The following is a 16,685-nucleotide window of genomic DNA, read 5'->3' as shown; positions in this document are numbered from 1 at the left end:
ACACACACACACACACACACACACACACACACACACACACACACACCAGCAGGGAGTTTCGCAGACAACCTTCTCCAGTTATGCCTGGAACCAAACGGCTTCAGTATCTGTGTAGAAAGTGTGGTTGCCTTTGTTGCCGCTGGAAGTCCAGCCCACTTTGCAGCTCTACTGTAATAACAGTGTTTGATTACTGATGTAAATTGACACGACACTCGAACAGGAGCCATTTGCCAGTTTGAAAAGAGCACTGAGACGCACACACTTCCATTCAAGTTAGCAGGAGTTGTGACTCCTTTGCTTTTAAAAAAGGTTGCATAAAATGATAACCATAATCATCGATGCATTTCCTGGCAAAGGCTAGAAACGAGACATCTTAAGCAAAAAAACAAAGGGCTATTATTTATGGAGAAAAGGGACAGATTTGGTACAGTAGTCACGGGCAGAAGGAAGGGATTGTGATGACTTTGCGCTTTCCAGGAATGAGCTCAAGTTCAAATGCATGGGATCTTTAAAACTATTGTACATGGTATTAGGTGGGGTGGGCCTCCGAAGCAAACACAAAGCTCAGTGCAGAGGGCAGCATACTAATCAGGACCACCCATACTAATGTGAGGCACTGTAGAAACCAAAGTGTTGCTTTGAAAAACTAATAACTATTTCTACATTACATTTTACAGATATTTACAAATGTGACGGCGACATCTTCAGCCCGGCCACCTCACTTTCATGCAATTCACACAACCTCTTCGTGAAAGGGTCAGTTCATTCATAATTCTAAGAAATCTTTTTTCCTATAGTGGTATCTAGCCACACAAACACTTTCGGGTTCACACAATGAAGTTTCCACATATGTGTTTCTAAGATTCCTGCCGTTTTTTTCCCTCAAGATTCCAGATTGGACATTGTGTTTTTTAAAAGCTACATTTCTGACGTGTTTTTTCAAAGCTTTGAGCAACGTGAACAAAATGCCCTTTAATCACATTATATTATGGTGGCAGCAGACGATTTAGGGGTAATTATCTCAACACCTGGACACGTGAAACCAAAGTGATCTGCATGGCTAGATACCACTAGCAATACGATTTGTTTTGGTGCGATTTGGGTGAATTGATACAATTCAAAGAGCCAACAGATTGAGAGTTCTTGGTCCCAACAGTGGCAAATGATCCCAATAATCAGAGTTCAAAAAAAAAAAAATAAAAAAAAAAATGTCAGGCCTTTCAGACCTCCTCACGCAGCGCTTGCCTCTATTTCAGTTCGCTCCCTACACTGAACTGTCCCTATAGGCATCCCTCTGGCTCCTCATTAGCGTGCGTTTGTTTTGTTGACTATCGTGTGTGTGTGTGTGTGTGTGTGTGTGTGTGGGCGTGTGTGTGTGGGCGCGTGTGTGAGTCACATCCGTCAGCAGACCCCCTGTGGCTGTGCTGAGTGCCCTCCTGGCTGTAAGTCTATAAAGCTGTCCCCAACTTATTATTACCGCCCATTACCGCTGACCGTCATGACACTGTGATAGAACTGTCCCTCTCCCTCCTTATCCCTAGAACCCCCCGCGCACACACCTACAACATTCCCCCCCTATTTCTGCTCCAATCTAATTCACTCCAACGTCACTCTTCTTGTGCCTCATTCCTCTGCCTTTTCATGTCATCCGTGTCCATCATCATTTTCCCTCCATGTGTCCTCTATTCTTCCTTTCATTATCCAATCTTAAGTCTAACCTAGAAACACTGTTCGTCCGCTTCCCCCCCACCCTTCTCCATCTCAGCCTCCTCAACTTGCAGCTTCTGACTTCCCGTCTTCTTCTTCCTTGTCCCCGACCATCCCTTCCGTCACACCTTATTCTAGCGATTGTCCGCCATTCTCGTATAGCCCCGCTCCCCTCTCCTCCCGCCACCTTGTCTTCCCTTCCTTATGGTACCGTCATGTGCATTAAGGGAAAACCAGGCCTGCTAAATAGCGTACGAGTTGCAGCAGAACGAATCCCTATGCAAACACTCCTTCAACTGCTCAAACAGCCGCTGCCCTTCCTCATTAGGGACGGAGAGTCCAGGACCCTGACACGTCGGGCCAACTGTTAGCCGTCATTGAGTGTCTGTGCCTCACTATTGCCCAGAGTATTTCTGCAGTGCGTTCAGCACCTTTGATGCTAGCTTGCCTTTATCTTTGGTCAATTGAACATGCTGCATCAGCGAGAGGCGGTCGATGAAAGAGAGCTTTCCGAGTGGCTGTACAGCAAAGCAAGTTACACCAATTTAGCATGGTTCCACCTCATTTTCTGTTTTGCTTCTTTTTTTTTTTTGCTTCTCACACTAACGTAAAGACTAATGAGCTAATCATCCATCATCAACTTAAGCAGATGTAAGTGCAGGGTTGTCAGTCCGATATCTAAAATGATAATGATGGATTTATTATGTCATAATACAAAGTGCACATAACACACTTGGCCAAAGCCAGCAGTATTATTGCAATATATGTATATCACAACTACTAAGACTGGGGTTTGATTTATAGAAACGATTCACAATGAAATTGCAATGTCGGTCGGAAAAATATTTGCAATTACAGCTGCGGCGATAAGTCCATTAGTCTTCAGAGAATTAACTGCTAACCGTTTTAATAATCGATTAGGTCATAAAGTCATTTCTTAAAGCAAAAATAAGTATTCTCTGGTTGCAGCTTTGAGGATTTGCTTTCTTAAATTACATTTATGAACTAAACAATATATTCAGGATGGTGGACTGTTATACAAAACAAGACATTTGAAGATGTCACATGGGACCCTAGGAAACTTGGATAATTTTTTTTTTTTACATAAAGAATTAGATAGTTTCCTCAAATCGTTCAGCCCAGTGGAAAGGCAGAAGCAGCCAATGAAAAAAAAACTAATTTAACATTCTCATTTGCAACTTTGGGTCAGACAGTCTGGTATTCTGCATTAAGTCCATTTCAACAGATTCACAGTGGTGGGAGAATGGTGGGCTAGTTCGTCTTTGTGTAAAGAAAGGTTTTTCTGCAGACCATTTCCTTTCATGCAGGCCCGTAGCGTGGCGCGGGACAGTTGTCTTTGTGTTTTCTTCAAACAAAAACTTGAAACAGAAAAATTGAGGTGACTTAAGGCGTCACAACGTGTGTCATCAGTCAGCCAATAGGTTCTTTGAGGTCGGCTTGGTGTGTCAACATCTTTACAGGCCCAGGGGCCATTGCCAACTAATGTTCGGATAAAGACTGAGCAAAATGGGAGGTAATTGAGACTGATGGACAGAATAAAATAATCCATATTGTGGGATCCATCCCTTTAATGGAACCTTCATTCATGACTTTTCTTACTTTATTCTTCTCCCTTCAAGATGCTTTAAGAAGCAGCAGATAAAAGAATCCACCCAAATGCATATGATCAGCAATAGTGAGGAAGCAACCTTTCATTCGCCAACTGAAATTCCAAGGACACCAGCTCAGTGTCGTCTAACTATAACTCAAATGTGCTCAAATGTAGAGCCTCAAGCAAAATACTTAAACTTTGGCGGTTGCTTTCTTCCTAATAATCCTCTTTGTTGTTTCTTCATCAGTCAAATAACCTATGAATATCGTCCTACATCATCAAGCGCTATTTAATTGCATTCAACTACGTACACACACCATTTCCCTCTATTCTCTCCGACCTAAACCCCTTTCAACCTCATCCGTTCTGCTGCAGTAATCAACCTATACTGAGACACGGGTAGGAGACAAAATGAAACTAGTTCCACTTTTAAGATCTTCTTGTCTCGTTCTCTAGTTTATCACTGTCTTCCTGACTGGCCATGAAGAATTCGCATTCAAGAGGACTTTTATTCGCGAGGTCACAGGAGCCTGGGTTTTCTTCCGAGTTCTCTCTCTCACACTCTTTGTCCATTTCAAGCCGTTACCGCCTGCAGATCTCCACCTCTGTCACACACCACACCCGTCTCTCAGCATCGCCAGACTTCCGTAATAGATTTTTCAATAAAGGAACACTTCGTAAGGCCTTTCTAATTTCAGTTTATAATATGCTTGTGAATAAAGAAGGCTGTGTATACAGAAGAGAAGAACACTCAACTGTTCAAGGAGCTCATCATAGATGAGGCGAGAAAGGTTTTTAGTAAAAAAATCAAGCTATTAATTGTGTTTTTACAACCTACTACGTCAGTGTCCCGCTGTTCATTGAAATGTGTCATATTCAAGGTCATCCATTAAGTTTCAAACACTTTTCTTTAAATCCCTTATTTTACTCCCATCTCTCTTTTGCTAAAATGCATGTTTCAAGAACTTTCAAAGCACATTGGAGCTTTGGGAGAAGAGCGCAGCGGTAAGGAGATGGTGAGATAAAGAACAGACGAGCAGATGACAAGAATGAGAAGAACACGGGGAAAAAGGAGTAAAAATGAATGTTCGGGGACAATGAAGGATGGGAGGGGCAGGGGATGAGAAGTGAAAACAAGAGTGAAGAATGAGAGGAGAGATGATGATGGAGGAGGAGAAAACCAGGGATGAAACAAACCATCTGGAACAAAAAAAAACTTCTGTGCCTCCTCAACGTCCTATTTAGCCACGGAAGATTGTTGCTGCCAAATGTGTGTTTGTGCGCGTGGCGAACGTGCGAGAGCATGCTGCAGATTGGGTTCTGCCGTATATGTGGTGAGCATGATGGGAAATATAATGGCCAACAACGATAACGTCTGTTATTTAAAATGCCAAACAGGGAATGAATTATTCATTTTGTCAGACATGTTTGTCCTTTCACTGTCAGTCAACTTGAACAGATTAAAAAAAAATACATTTTAATCACTTGAAACTGGAGCTGAACAAAAACCTAAGAGCTAATAAGAGAGGATGTCATTATGAGATCCTTACATGGCCTTATCGCGTCTTTTCTTTCCTGTTCCTCCGTCCCCCCCTGAAAGCTGTTATTTATGCGGGTGCACTCTAGAAACCACATGCCATAATCACATCGTCATTAATATGAAATGCGCATACGGCTGCTTTTGTCAGCACCATCTCTCCCATCTACATACAGCCACAGAGTGGGCCGTGATTTGAATACCCAGAGCTGACAAAACGCTACGGTCAGCACTATTGGTCCGGTGTGTAATAGCTGCATATTTGCCAACAGGAGTGGCGACTATGTGAGACATTTTCCTATGTGGATCAAATGGATGCACAAAATTAATTCCTGTTTAGAGTGACCGCAGCAGCACTATCAATCCCTTGGAGGTTGGGAAATTTCATTTTTTACCAACAAAAGGTGGCAGATTCGGCTGTCAGTTACAGTCTCTTGAGTCGAGGTCGTGTTGACGCTCCAGAATACATTAATACATTTATTTTAAATGCTGGTTCTTTTTCATTAAAACACAATATACAATACCACAAAATAAGTGTTTTCCAACTCTAGTGAGTCATTCTCTAATTAGCCGTCCCCATGGGAATACTTGGTAATGGCATTTCAATTCCTGGCTTGAGAATAATATATCCCGCGGTGACTTTCAACATCTTATTCATGAATTCAATTGACCCTGATAATGAACTGAGAGTTCTTGGTAATGAAATGACCTGAAATAACCTTGATAAAACAATTGAAGAGCCGGTAGTTCAGTGTGAAATAATGACGACACAGGTGCCTTTGGTCACACGCTGAAAGCGAGTTCACAACTACATAAACTGTTTTGGACGGACGCGAGTTTATTGTTAGACAGAGTCAAGCCATTGCTGATGGGTAATGAATCTTCTGAAAGAAGATAAAGATATTTGAACTACATAGATTTGTTTTCATGTCATAAGGTGTTTCGACTGTGTCAAAAAGAAACAGAAGAACACATATGTATACTTCTACTCAACAGGAGCCTCCAAGAAGACAACCAATCATGAAACAATGACACTAAAAAGTTGTAGGTGTCACCATAACAGCATTTGTCAAATTGTATTCTTCTTCTTCTTCTTCTTTTGTAATCAACCAACAATTGAATGATCTTAGCAATGGTCATACTCACTCCATTCTTAGGATAGGCCACCCATCCTAGGTCTCCCATCACAGAGCGAGAATCCAGCAGGTTCACTGTGAAAGATTAGAAACACAGGCAGCGTTAAGTATGGATAAACGACCAACATAAAACAATTTACAATCATATGTATTCAGCTAATAAAAGGTGAAATCGTGACAGGTATATCACCGAGGCTGACTGCTGTGTAGATTTGGATGCGAGTTTGGAGAATTGTGAAAGTGCGTGTCAGGTTAATGACCACTTTCAATCTCTGTAACCTACTAAACTGGTTTTAAATGATGACTTTGAAAGGAATTCATTACAAAAGTTGTTTAAAAGCCACATGATGAGTTGACATAACATTTGGCATGGCCTGGAGTGTTGTGCCAAGACAAGTGGCTATCATCTAGTTACACTCTTTTGTGCATCTTGTTGACACTCCCGAGTGGTTCCGTGCCCCAACGGTGCTCTCAGCTCTCTCAGCTCTCTCAGCTCTCTCAGCTCTCTCAGTTGAAAGCTGTCAAGTGCAATAAACCTGACCACTTGTGCAACACTGGTGACGGCATATAGTCTCTCGTGAGTTCTGCATTATCCTCCCACTGCTCTGTATGAACGTTCTCGCTGTTTTAAAAAACAAGACTCAAGTTCTGTCGGGCCGGAGTTCAGTTCTCTTTATCTCATCTGTGATAACGTTTGGCTTGTTCAGCGTCTAGGCACAGCGTGCACTCAAATAATAAAAGAGAAAGTCCAACTGAACGCTCTATTGTCAAGCTTCTCGTCTCCATGTAATGGGAGCAGATTGAGAGCTAGACATTTCAGCATACTAGTAATAGAAGAAGTAGTATATGTTATACATGCTAACTGGTCTAAGATATCTCCCTTTCAGAGCCTCCACAGAATACTTAACCACTTGCAGATTCACTGTTTCAGTCCCTACATGCTTTAAATCACAATATATCCTCACTTCAATTTTACAAGGATACAAATAAGCTTCAATAAAAATCCAAAGCAGTCATTAGAACCAAATGTGGTGTTTGGAGAATGCCTGCCTCTTAGAGGAATGGACATTTTGATGCACTATGTCCGGTTTAGGTCGTCTACGCTCACACACCATCCCCACTGAACCCACTTGACACATGTGATGTAGTGTAACTCTGATCAGCTACTGGGTTCCTCTAATGGTATAAAAAGGTCAGGGTCAGGGTTACACACTTTTTTTCCATGATGCAAGTCACGTGACTGTTTTGTTTTTTAACCGCTGTCGATTTAAACTGCCGTTCACAGCCGTCTTTATAAGTCGGTCCGCTAACCTGACAAATCCTGGGTTCAAATGTGATCACACCGACAAGGAAGGCGGCCAAAAATGGAAATTACTCGTATTTGCCAAATCGAAGTATTTTATACGCAAAAGATTCTCCCACCAGTGTGATATTTCACATTTTTGCAAATGACTAACAGTGAGACGTGTGGTGGAAAAATGAATTTACCCGCTGGTGAGCCTTTTTAAGCTGAAATGAAGAATATTGTCAAACAGAAGAGGCACAGTTATACAGAGTCACTTGGAGTCTGCAGAAGTGTGCACTCCAGAAGTAAAAAAAAAAAAAAAAAAAAAAAAAAAAAAAATCACAGAGTTATAAAGAGAGTGATCAAGGGTGGGGGGCCTGTTTCATCCCGTGCAGGCCATGCTGTTAAAGAACTAGAAGAAGTTCTTTATCTGCGTTACAACAGAAACACAGATGCATACGTTTTATCCTTAAGGCACAGAACATGTGAACATACAGTAGGTGCTTGTTATCCAACACGAAGAAGAAGGGGACATGTGTGCAGGCAGTCAGCTGCATGGATCACAAGTTACATGATGCAAGCCTATGATAGTCTACACAAGTTATAAAACAGTTGTGTTTTATAAGAATATAAAATACACATAAGAAAATTACAAGTACTTTTGCATTTACACAATATACAAAGTAGAAATATATACTAAGTAGACATTTTCCATTACAGATGCCTAACTAATGCCCCATCATCCACGACAGCTGGTGTGGATATCACACTATTGGCACAATTTAAATTTTGAATGTTGGACTGTCAATTATTTTCCCACGGGATCTGCCAAATTTAAATTGTGAGTGAGTGCTAGTTGCAGAAGGCACTGGAATCCACATCGCAATATGTTTGACCATCTCTCTTCCCTTAGTTGTGATGAAGCTTCACAGAGCAGTGAGTAACCAGAGTATCTTGCCGACATATCCCTTGTGTTGATTCTTGGCAGCAAGAGGAGGTTCGTAGTGAAACATTAATACAGAGCAAAGACCAATAACAGCATGCAAGAGATTCAATCAATCGTCCAAAGGTTTACCCTCATAAATACTATCCACGTCCGAAAAGCAGCTGTTGGGCACAATATCTCCCGTCCTCCGATAAGCTTTATTACAAGACAGCCCATCCTCTTATCAACCCTGCCCTGATGTCAACAAAAGAATAGAGGTCCACAGTGAGAAGGTGCAAAATATGAGGCGGAAGCTAGTTCACTATCCGAGACGCGCTCGCTCTGTAACCCCCCCACCCCCCACCCCCACCCCCACACACACACACAACACTACACTAGTCTTACTGTCTCCGCTGCTTTGCGGAGAATAATAAAAGATGTCCTTAGGAGGCGATTAGACAACTAATTAGGCCATAAAGAGGAGATAAGTGATGCTGAACTAGATCATAAGGGACACGTTACCTCGTTCACACTCTCTCTCTCTCTCTCTCTCTCTAAGGATCAAATCACCGAACAAGTTGGAGATCAGCCGCGACAATGATCGACAGAACTTCATATTAAAAGTCATCGCCATTGAAATGAGTGAAGCGATTGAAAGGCTTGTGGTGACAATACTTCAAGGATATTCTAAATATTTCAAAAAAATTTGGAAGAGTGAGAAGATGTTCAGCATGGGGAGTACAGATAAAAATGATCTTTGAAATGATCACAGAGCCGAGAGCGACATGGCTGCCATTTACTTTTAATTGCACATTTGTAGCAATCGAGCAGGGGATGGGGTTCGTCTGAAACCACGTCCTACCTCTTACTTCTGAAACCAAAAGTAAATAAGTAAGTAAGTAATTTGCTCAACACATTTGCCTTTATTTTCCTGTCTGTGTGTTGTGATGTTTGAATGTGACATTTGCATGTTGGCTTGGATCGCTCTGGGCTTTAAGGCCACCCTTCTCTCTCAAACGGAGACCCACAGGTAAGCGGGCAAACACACACTTCCATCGAGCCATTTACTGTAACTACCCAAAATCTACTGTCCTCATTTCATCAACGCCATTACCAATAAAAAAAGCAAATATATGAGTTTTGAACTCCCCAAAGTGTCACTTAACACACCCCTCATTAGTCAGACATTATTATTAATGACAGACAAAAAAAGAATCTCGACAACAGACGTGAAGGCATCTGGCTCTGCATCGGGATGTTCTATTAAAGTGATCAATTTCAAAAATAATGGATTCGCTTCAACAGGGGGAATTAATCAAGCTGGCAGAGTGTGTACAGCTTTCCTCAGCAGCATCAGTCATGAGCGGTGAAGCCCCACTGCAGGGTAACATGTCCTCACTGCTGAATGTTATTAAAGAGGCATCAGGGCCTTTCTTTAAAAATTCTGTTCATGAGGCAAGTCTGCTGTTTAATGTGAGGACACATTGAAACATCAGTGCCCAGAGTCCCCGATGATTCCGCCAAGATGTCTAAAGCGAGCTGAAAAATGGTTTAATGTGACTTTTTTCAATTACAATAAATTAGCCCAATGAGAGGGTAGCGGCTATTTTAATTACGGGCTTCACCCTCCCCTCCAATTATGCATACGATGTGTGATTATCCGTTGCGATACAAATACGTGCCAAATTCGTCTAAAAATTGTGTTGAATTTGGCGAAAGGGGTGAGGTGTTTAAACTGTTGTATTTTGAAATAAAGGAGAAAATGTTTGCACTTTTTCAGTCAAATTTGACAGAGACAGGAAATAAAAAAATCTTAAATGTGCCGCTGCAGAGCAAAACAAAGGATATATGTGTGATGAACGAAGACAGCAGGGAGAGGAAATGCCTGGCTCATTGGAAGATGATGTGAGAGATCGTGTGTTTGTGAGGACTTCTCTCTCTCTTTTCTCTCACTGCAGTCAAAACATAAACTTATGATCCAGGCTGCCATTGATTCACGCTTCTCGCAGCCTGAAGCTTGATTTTAACAAGGCAGGAATTCAAGTATGTTCAACTGCGGATACAAACAGCAATCCTCATGAGTAATTGGCACGGACAGATTTTCAGTAAAATACCCTTTCTTTCAAGTGATTTTATCGAACTTTTCACTCCTTTGTGTAACTTGTACGCCGACACTACAACATGCAATGTATCCCATTAAACCAAAAACCCCACAGTAATTTAATTCAGAGGACACAAAGAGGTGACCTTTACATTCCAGGTAAACTTTAATTATTTGACATGTTACCGAAAGATGCCCTGCAGGACCCCCGGCTGTCCCATGGTCACACTTTGGGAAATGCTTTTGTGAATCTTAACATTGAAGAAATAAATCTGCCACGAGAAGAATAAGCAGGTTGATGGATGTTCTTTCTTTCCCGGATAATGCTGTCTAGTAGCCCCCCAAACAATGGCATTCATCTCGAGCTATTACGATGCTGCTCAGCCTGCGGACAATGGCGTGGGAACAATATTTGACACACTGATTCACACGTTGCACTTATTTCCCTTATGGACATTTGCCTCGTTGCAAATGTCCATATTTGATATTCAGAAGTAAACAGTTTTCACCTCACGCGTAATGGAAATCATTGCGCCAAATGAGGTGGTGGTGCCAAGTGAAACTGTTAATAGCTGACAAGAAAAGTAACATTACTGCAAGCCATCTGAACTGACAGTGTTAAAGGGATTTCAACCGCATCTTTAAAGACAGAATGTCAGACTAGACTAAACCTCAAATAACCTGTAAAGGGAATCAAGTGAAACATCGCAGCACAAACCTATAAGTTCCCATTATTATAAGATATGTCAAAACTCAAGTTGAATTGCTGACCTCCTACTTCTTTTTTTAAAGCACAATAAAGCGCTTAAGGTCAATGCCAATTCAACAGTATGAGCTGCACAGGACGATGTTTATGATGTTCACAGTGAATTTCGCAGCGCCCTGCGCGTCAGTCGGCGCCGCCAAGTCCTCCAAGGACTGCTTATCTGGAGAGACGCATGCTCTGATCAAAGGTCTTTTTTTTTTACTTCGTGTTTTTTACACTCTCGGAACACATTATTACGGACTTTAGGGGGACACGGCTGCCATAAACATTATCTGCTCAATTTCGTTTTATAGAGGACCTCCTTTTTAAACAGCCTCAAAACTGCAGATGGTGTGGAGCACCGGAGACGGACCTTTAACCGGTCAGACTTGTCAGTGCCAATTAAAGTCGTGGACCAAACAGCGGTGTCACCAAGTGTCAGTGCGCGTTTTACCTTCATTTGCGGGGATGCACCACGCTCCGAGCAATGTCAGACTCCAAACACACGTCCACGCCACCAGCCGAATTCCACAACTCCACCGGCGAGATTGCATGGCGCATCCAAAAAAAAAAAAACACAACCGGTAACCGTGGGAATGGGGAGGGGGGGGGAGATATTTCTCCTAAATAATAACAGTTTCGGTCAGCATGAAGCGGGATGCCGTTGGGAAACCATCTGTATCGTTGTACGTCCACTCAAAGGGAAGGGAGCTCATGTTATGCAGCGGGTAGAGGAAGCAAGTGACGAGTGTGTTCGCTCTTGGTTTGGGGAGGCGGGCAGCGCGCCGGGGGTGGGGGGGGGGGCGGAGTGAAGCGCAAGTCTCTCCAATCACAGAAACCTGAACAGGTGAACCCCACTGCTGCTCCAATTGATGACTTCATTACTCCTACCTCGTTACCACTTCCAGATGTAACGTCGTTACTTCATTGTGCCTATCAAGCGCCCCCCCCCCCCCTGCATTTGCGTTAAACTGTGTGATCAACAGAGCCGGGTTAGTTACTTCTAAATCCGTTACCTTTACAAACCAATGGCACGTTTGATGCTCCCTGCTACACGCCCCCTGCATGAATTGGAGAATGGGGATTGTTAATTTTAAGACTATTTATTTACATTGGATAAAGCTACGTTAGGTGATCTTCATCAACAATATGTTGTTCTCATTACATCCCGCGTGCAATCAATAAATAGAATAAAATATATATATGACTTGATGGCCCGTCTACCTGTCTTCCTACCTTCCTAACTGTCTGCCTGAGCTCACTCTTTCCGTGCACTTATTGCAGGTCACCGGAGTCTTCTTAAATTTGCTTAACAGCTGTGAGTACAATAGACATGTTCAGTATAAATAATCTGAATTTTGGGGGAGTGGCTTTGGAGGGAGACCTGACGGGCTGTCAGTGTTGCTGACTTGGCGACTTTATCAATAGATTTGGCAAAACTTTGGCAACACTTGCCTGGGTTTGTCCGTTGGGTAATTATTAATTTGTTTTATCTAGCATAATCTTGCAAGTTTCTCAACCCGAGTTTCAAAAGAGATTAACCAAACCACGAAACATGCTAACAGCGTCCACTGCTGAGTTTACTTTAGAGGCTAATATTTAATCAGTAACTGGCATTATCACTCAAAATCCTGATGAGTGTCATCTCCATCCCCGGAGCAGGCTGTGGATGCAAAACTAATTCCCTCGTAGGGCGCAATAACAGGTGGAAAGACGCTGCAAAGAAAGAAACGAGAGTAGTAGACTTGAGCCTGGCATATATGAAATTATTGACGTGAAAGCTGTGATTTGCTATTTGGGAGCTGTGCGCAGTGTGGTGGCCATGAAGCACCATTCAACCAGCGACAAACGAAAGAGTACAGTATTAAAAGACATAATCAAAAACATAATTTTATTTTCATACTGCAGCCAAGCAGCATTTTCTTTCTGCCTTGTTGTTTTTTTGTTGGTGTTTGCTGTGGGCTTTATTGTCAACCTTAGGCTACCTCTGGTGGTCAGGTCAGCAAACTATAATGCAAACTGTATAAGATCTCATGTCAACACCTATTCATTCTTAAATGCATTTTTAATGCAGCAAGCTCTTTTTAAAAATTTGTAATATTGACCCATTGTAATACTTTTGAAAAGAAATCAATTAAACTTACTTACATACACATATTTGTCTGACGTCACTCATTCAGTTGTGTTCCATTATAACCAACAGGCTATCAGGATGAACCTCTCTATCCAACCTCTCTGGTTGAAAGCTTGAGATGACTGAACAAAGGGGAACAGTCTAGACAGAGACAATAACAGTTCTTCACTAAATGTGTCCATTTAGTGAAGTCCCTCAGAACACTGTTGGCGCACGCGTCTCTGAAGTGTGAATATGTATTAACTATACACCCCCATCCCCGGCACAAACACACACATATACCGTCCGCCAACTCTTCACACCATAACTGTGAATGACAACTATTTCTTTGTCTGCTTGGGTAAATATGTGTTGTAGAGAAACATTCTCGCCTCAGATTAAGGCTCTGTAAAGGAGAGTTCTATCATCATGATTCCTCAAAGTGTGTTCAGTTAATTTATATCTATGGGACCATAAAACTGTTCGATGATGTTTGATGATTCTGTAATGGCATCTTGGCCAATCTACTCAATCTTCCTTTTCTCTCACCATCTATCAGAGTCTCTTTCATATTCTCAGTGTTACCTGTACGCGTTTAAGACAATGCACACAGTACTCATGTTCTCTCATTCTCTCTGAGCTTTTCCTTCTGTATTCTATCCTTCTCACAGTTTTTGCTGTTTGTTTTTCTATTTTTGTCCTGCTTATATTTTTCATGGTGCAATTAGGTTCTTTGATAACTGAGGGATTCTGGGAGATGTACTTGTGGCGTACCCTGCCGGCACCTCCCACGCTCATGTACGCACGCAGACGCACATACATATAGACGTGCACACACCCACGCATGGGATCATTGATAAAAACACACATGCAGATCTTCAATGACCCCAATGCAACCTCCCTTGTCAACCCTGATAGATGCACAAATCCCCACCTCCTATTTGTGACATAAATTTTAGCATCTTCAAATTTAAAATGTTGCCCATATTGCGGTAAACAACAAGCATTGCTCGCCAAGCACAACAGTAACCGAAGGTATAACGCCAGGGTGGTTATGGCGGTGGTCTATTTTTGGCATGTAGGGGTCTGATCAGCACTGACAGCGGGTGTGGAGGTGGTTCTGGGATGCCAGAAACCATTGTCGTCTCATGGAGGTGTCGTCGGCTTAATTCTCTAATATGTCTGCGGAGGAAAGTGCAAGAAAAAATCTGCCCCCAAACCTCAAACCACCCCAAGCAGTCAGCTATCAGTGATGTATCTCCTTATTTTGTTGTTTGCCAATGTATTTCTGTTATTCTTTTGGGTGCTGATAAATACTTTTGATAATATAAGTGGTAGAATTACTGTGAAAGGTTAGGGTTCCTTAGTCCTAGACGGTAGGTAGGACGTAACTTAGGTAACACCTAACCAAGTACTTTTGTTTCCTAATCCTAACCAATTGCTTTTGTTGAGTAAGTAAACCTAAAAACTAAGTAAACTTTGTTGAAAGTATATTTTAAACAGAGACTCTATATATGTAACAAGCAGATACGTTTCCTGTCAACACTGAAGTTTATTTTGAAAAGACACCTCTGGGACTGAGAATGTGTTGGTGAATTCTTATGCCCTTCCGTCCCCATGATCACTTACTGTCCAGAGAAGATTTATTCAATCAAAGTAGCACCAAGGTTAGAGACATGACATCATCCACACTTTTAAATACACACCAAACTCAAACAGAGACAATATGATGTAAAATGCCAACGTGGGCATGGGTATGAACAAGATACATGTGAACCATTTCCAACCCTTTCTTTGGTGGTAAAAAGTCTCTGTAGGATTTGTTTTTCACTACAGGACACAACATCAGCACACGGCATTTTCCCAAACCAATGGTTTGTTGCAATCACATGTGATGGCACCTTGGGGCCTAAACAGTCAGTTGTGATTTTGTGTGTGCCCACTCATGACAGTAGGGGGAGGCATGGGAAAGCAAGGTCAGACAGGGTCAGTGGAGCACACACACACCTCTCCCTCAGTCACACACGCACACACACACACACCCACACACACACACGTGTAGCAGGGAGTACCTGGTTTTTGGCAGTGAGGACACCTTTGTCTGATGTAGAAGTAGGAAGTCAAAACTGACCCAGTCCTCAAACTGAGAAGATCTCCCTTCACACATGCACACACAAACACACACTGGTACAAAAATAATAATACAGCTTGTCCGTTATTTGCCAAATTAGCATGTTTTTTCTTTTTATTCATACTGTATATTCTTCTACAAAATGCTTGTGTTAATCCAGTGTTACATTGCATGAAGAAAATGCATTTTGAAATATCTCAGCTTTTAAAGTGTCATTCTATAACTTTTCTAATTTCTTTGTGAACCCACACATATATAATTGTTTTCCTACAAATAAACATTAGTGTTTAGTTGGTCGTCTTTTCTATCACTCCATATCTAGAAAGACATTTTTCACAACTTTATTGACACTGTAAATAAAATAGCCGAGTTGTGATATACCGGTTATAGACGATGACCATGATATTAACAAAAGTTAAAGATAAATTTGAACGATAGCACCATTTATTTATTTTCAAATTTTGGCTTTTGGCCATGATAATTGTGAAGTGAAAACCTTGACAGCCCCCTCAAAAATATATTTATCTTGAAGATATTTATTCTTGAAAGGAAGTGGTTTCATACTACATGACATTTCTCAAGTATTCCGTTAGTTATTGATTCTTCGATGAAATGATAAATGTTGGGGGGAAAAATGTGCTGGTGAACTGAAATCTAAAATAACTCTTCCTCCTTCTGATCAGCAACCCTTAGGAAGAAATGGGCCTTGAGGTATAGTTGAGAAATCCCCACGGACCCTCTACACACACCCTGCGCCCCCATTCACAAAATAATCAGCTTTGGGGCTTGACCAGCTGGCCTCTGCTGCAAGGAACTCTGGGATTTTCCAAAATGCCATGACAACATGTGGTGAAGCATTGCCTCCCGAGCAACGTCTGCTATTATTACACTAACTCTGATGCTTTTCGAGGAGCTTTCCTCTGGAACCATAAGCACTGCAGGGTTGAAACTGTAAAAAAAAAAGAATGTGGTTCACTTTGCTTATCATTATTCTCCTCCATTATTTCTGAATTTGGTTGATCTGACAACTTACTTCACGAAATCAGATGCCATTGTTCAGAACATACATTTGAAATCACAGCCTGAGTTAAATGAACTGGAAAAAGCTGAGTCCAACAGTGCTTCACCCCTTTGAGCCTGTATGAATGATGTTTTGGTGGCGCAGCAGAGCATTTACACACCTGATTTTAGGACTTCCAAAGAGGATGGTGGACTTTTTGTTTTTAGTGGCATGCATTTTGTGGCAGGATAAGCATGTGTCTAATTACAGAAGTGAATTGTGGCTGCATTCCATTTCCATCCTAACTGCAGTGCCTGGCTATGCCGGCTCACTGGCATGCCTTACTGGAGCATTTAAATGAAAAACAAAGATAGCCATTGTTCACGTTGTAAG

At 41.8% G+C, this 16,685-nt stretch overlaps 1 protein-coding gene across 1 annotated transcript in view; it reads right to left on the bottom strand.

Annotated features, from left to right (window-relative positions):
* Positions 1–11,860, bottom strand: part of epha5 (EPH receptor A5) — a 56,943-nt gene extending 45,083 nt beyond the window's left edge. The window contains exons 1-2 of the mRNA XM_031855417.1: positions 11,503–11,860; positions 6,003–6,067 (exon numbers count right to left, since the gene is read on the bottom strand). Of these exons, the coding sequence (XP_031711277.1) occupies positions 6,003–6,067; positions 11,503–11,602 (165 nt within the window). The 5' untranslated portion in view covers positions 11,603–11,860. The remainder of the gene's footprint in view (positions 1–6,002; positions 6,068–11,502) is intronic.
* Between the last annotated feature and the right edge of the window lie 4,825 nt (positions 11,861–16,685).

The sequence above is a fragment of the Anarrhichthys ocellatus genome, unplaced genomic scaffold (assembly GCF_004355925.1).
Source record: "Anarrhichthys ocellatus isolate YVR2014 unplaced genomic scaffold, GSC_Weel_1.0 scaffold16, whole genome shotgun sequence".
In the NCBI taxonomy this organism is placed as follows: Eukaryota; Metazoa; Chordata; class Actinopteri; order Perciformes; family Anarhichadidae; genus Anarrhichthys; species Anarrhichthys ocellatus.
This window is presented reverse-complemented; position numbering and strand designations above follow the sequence as displayed.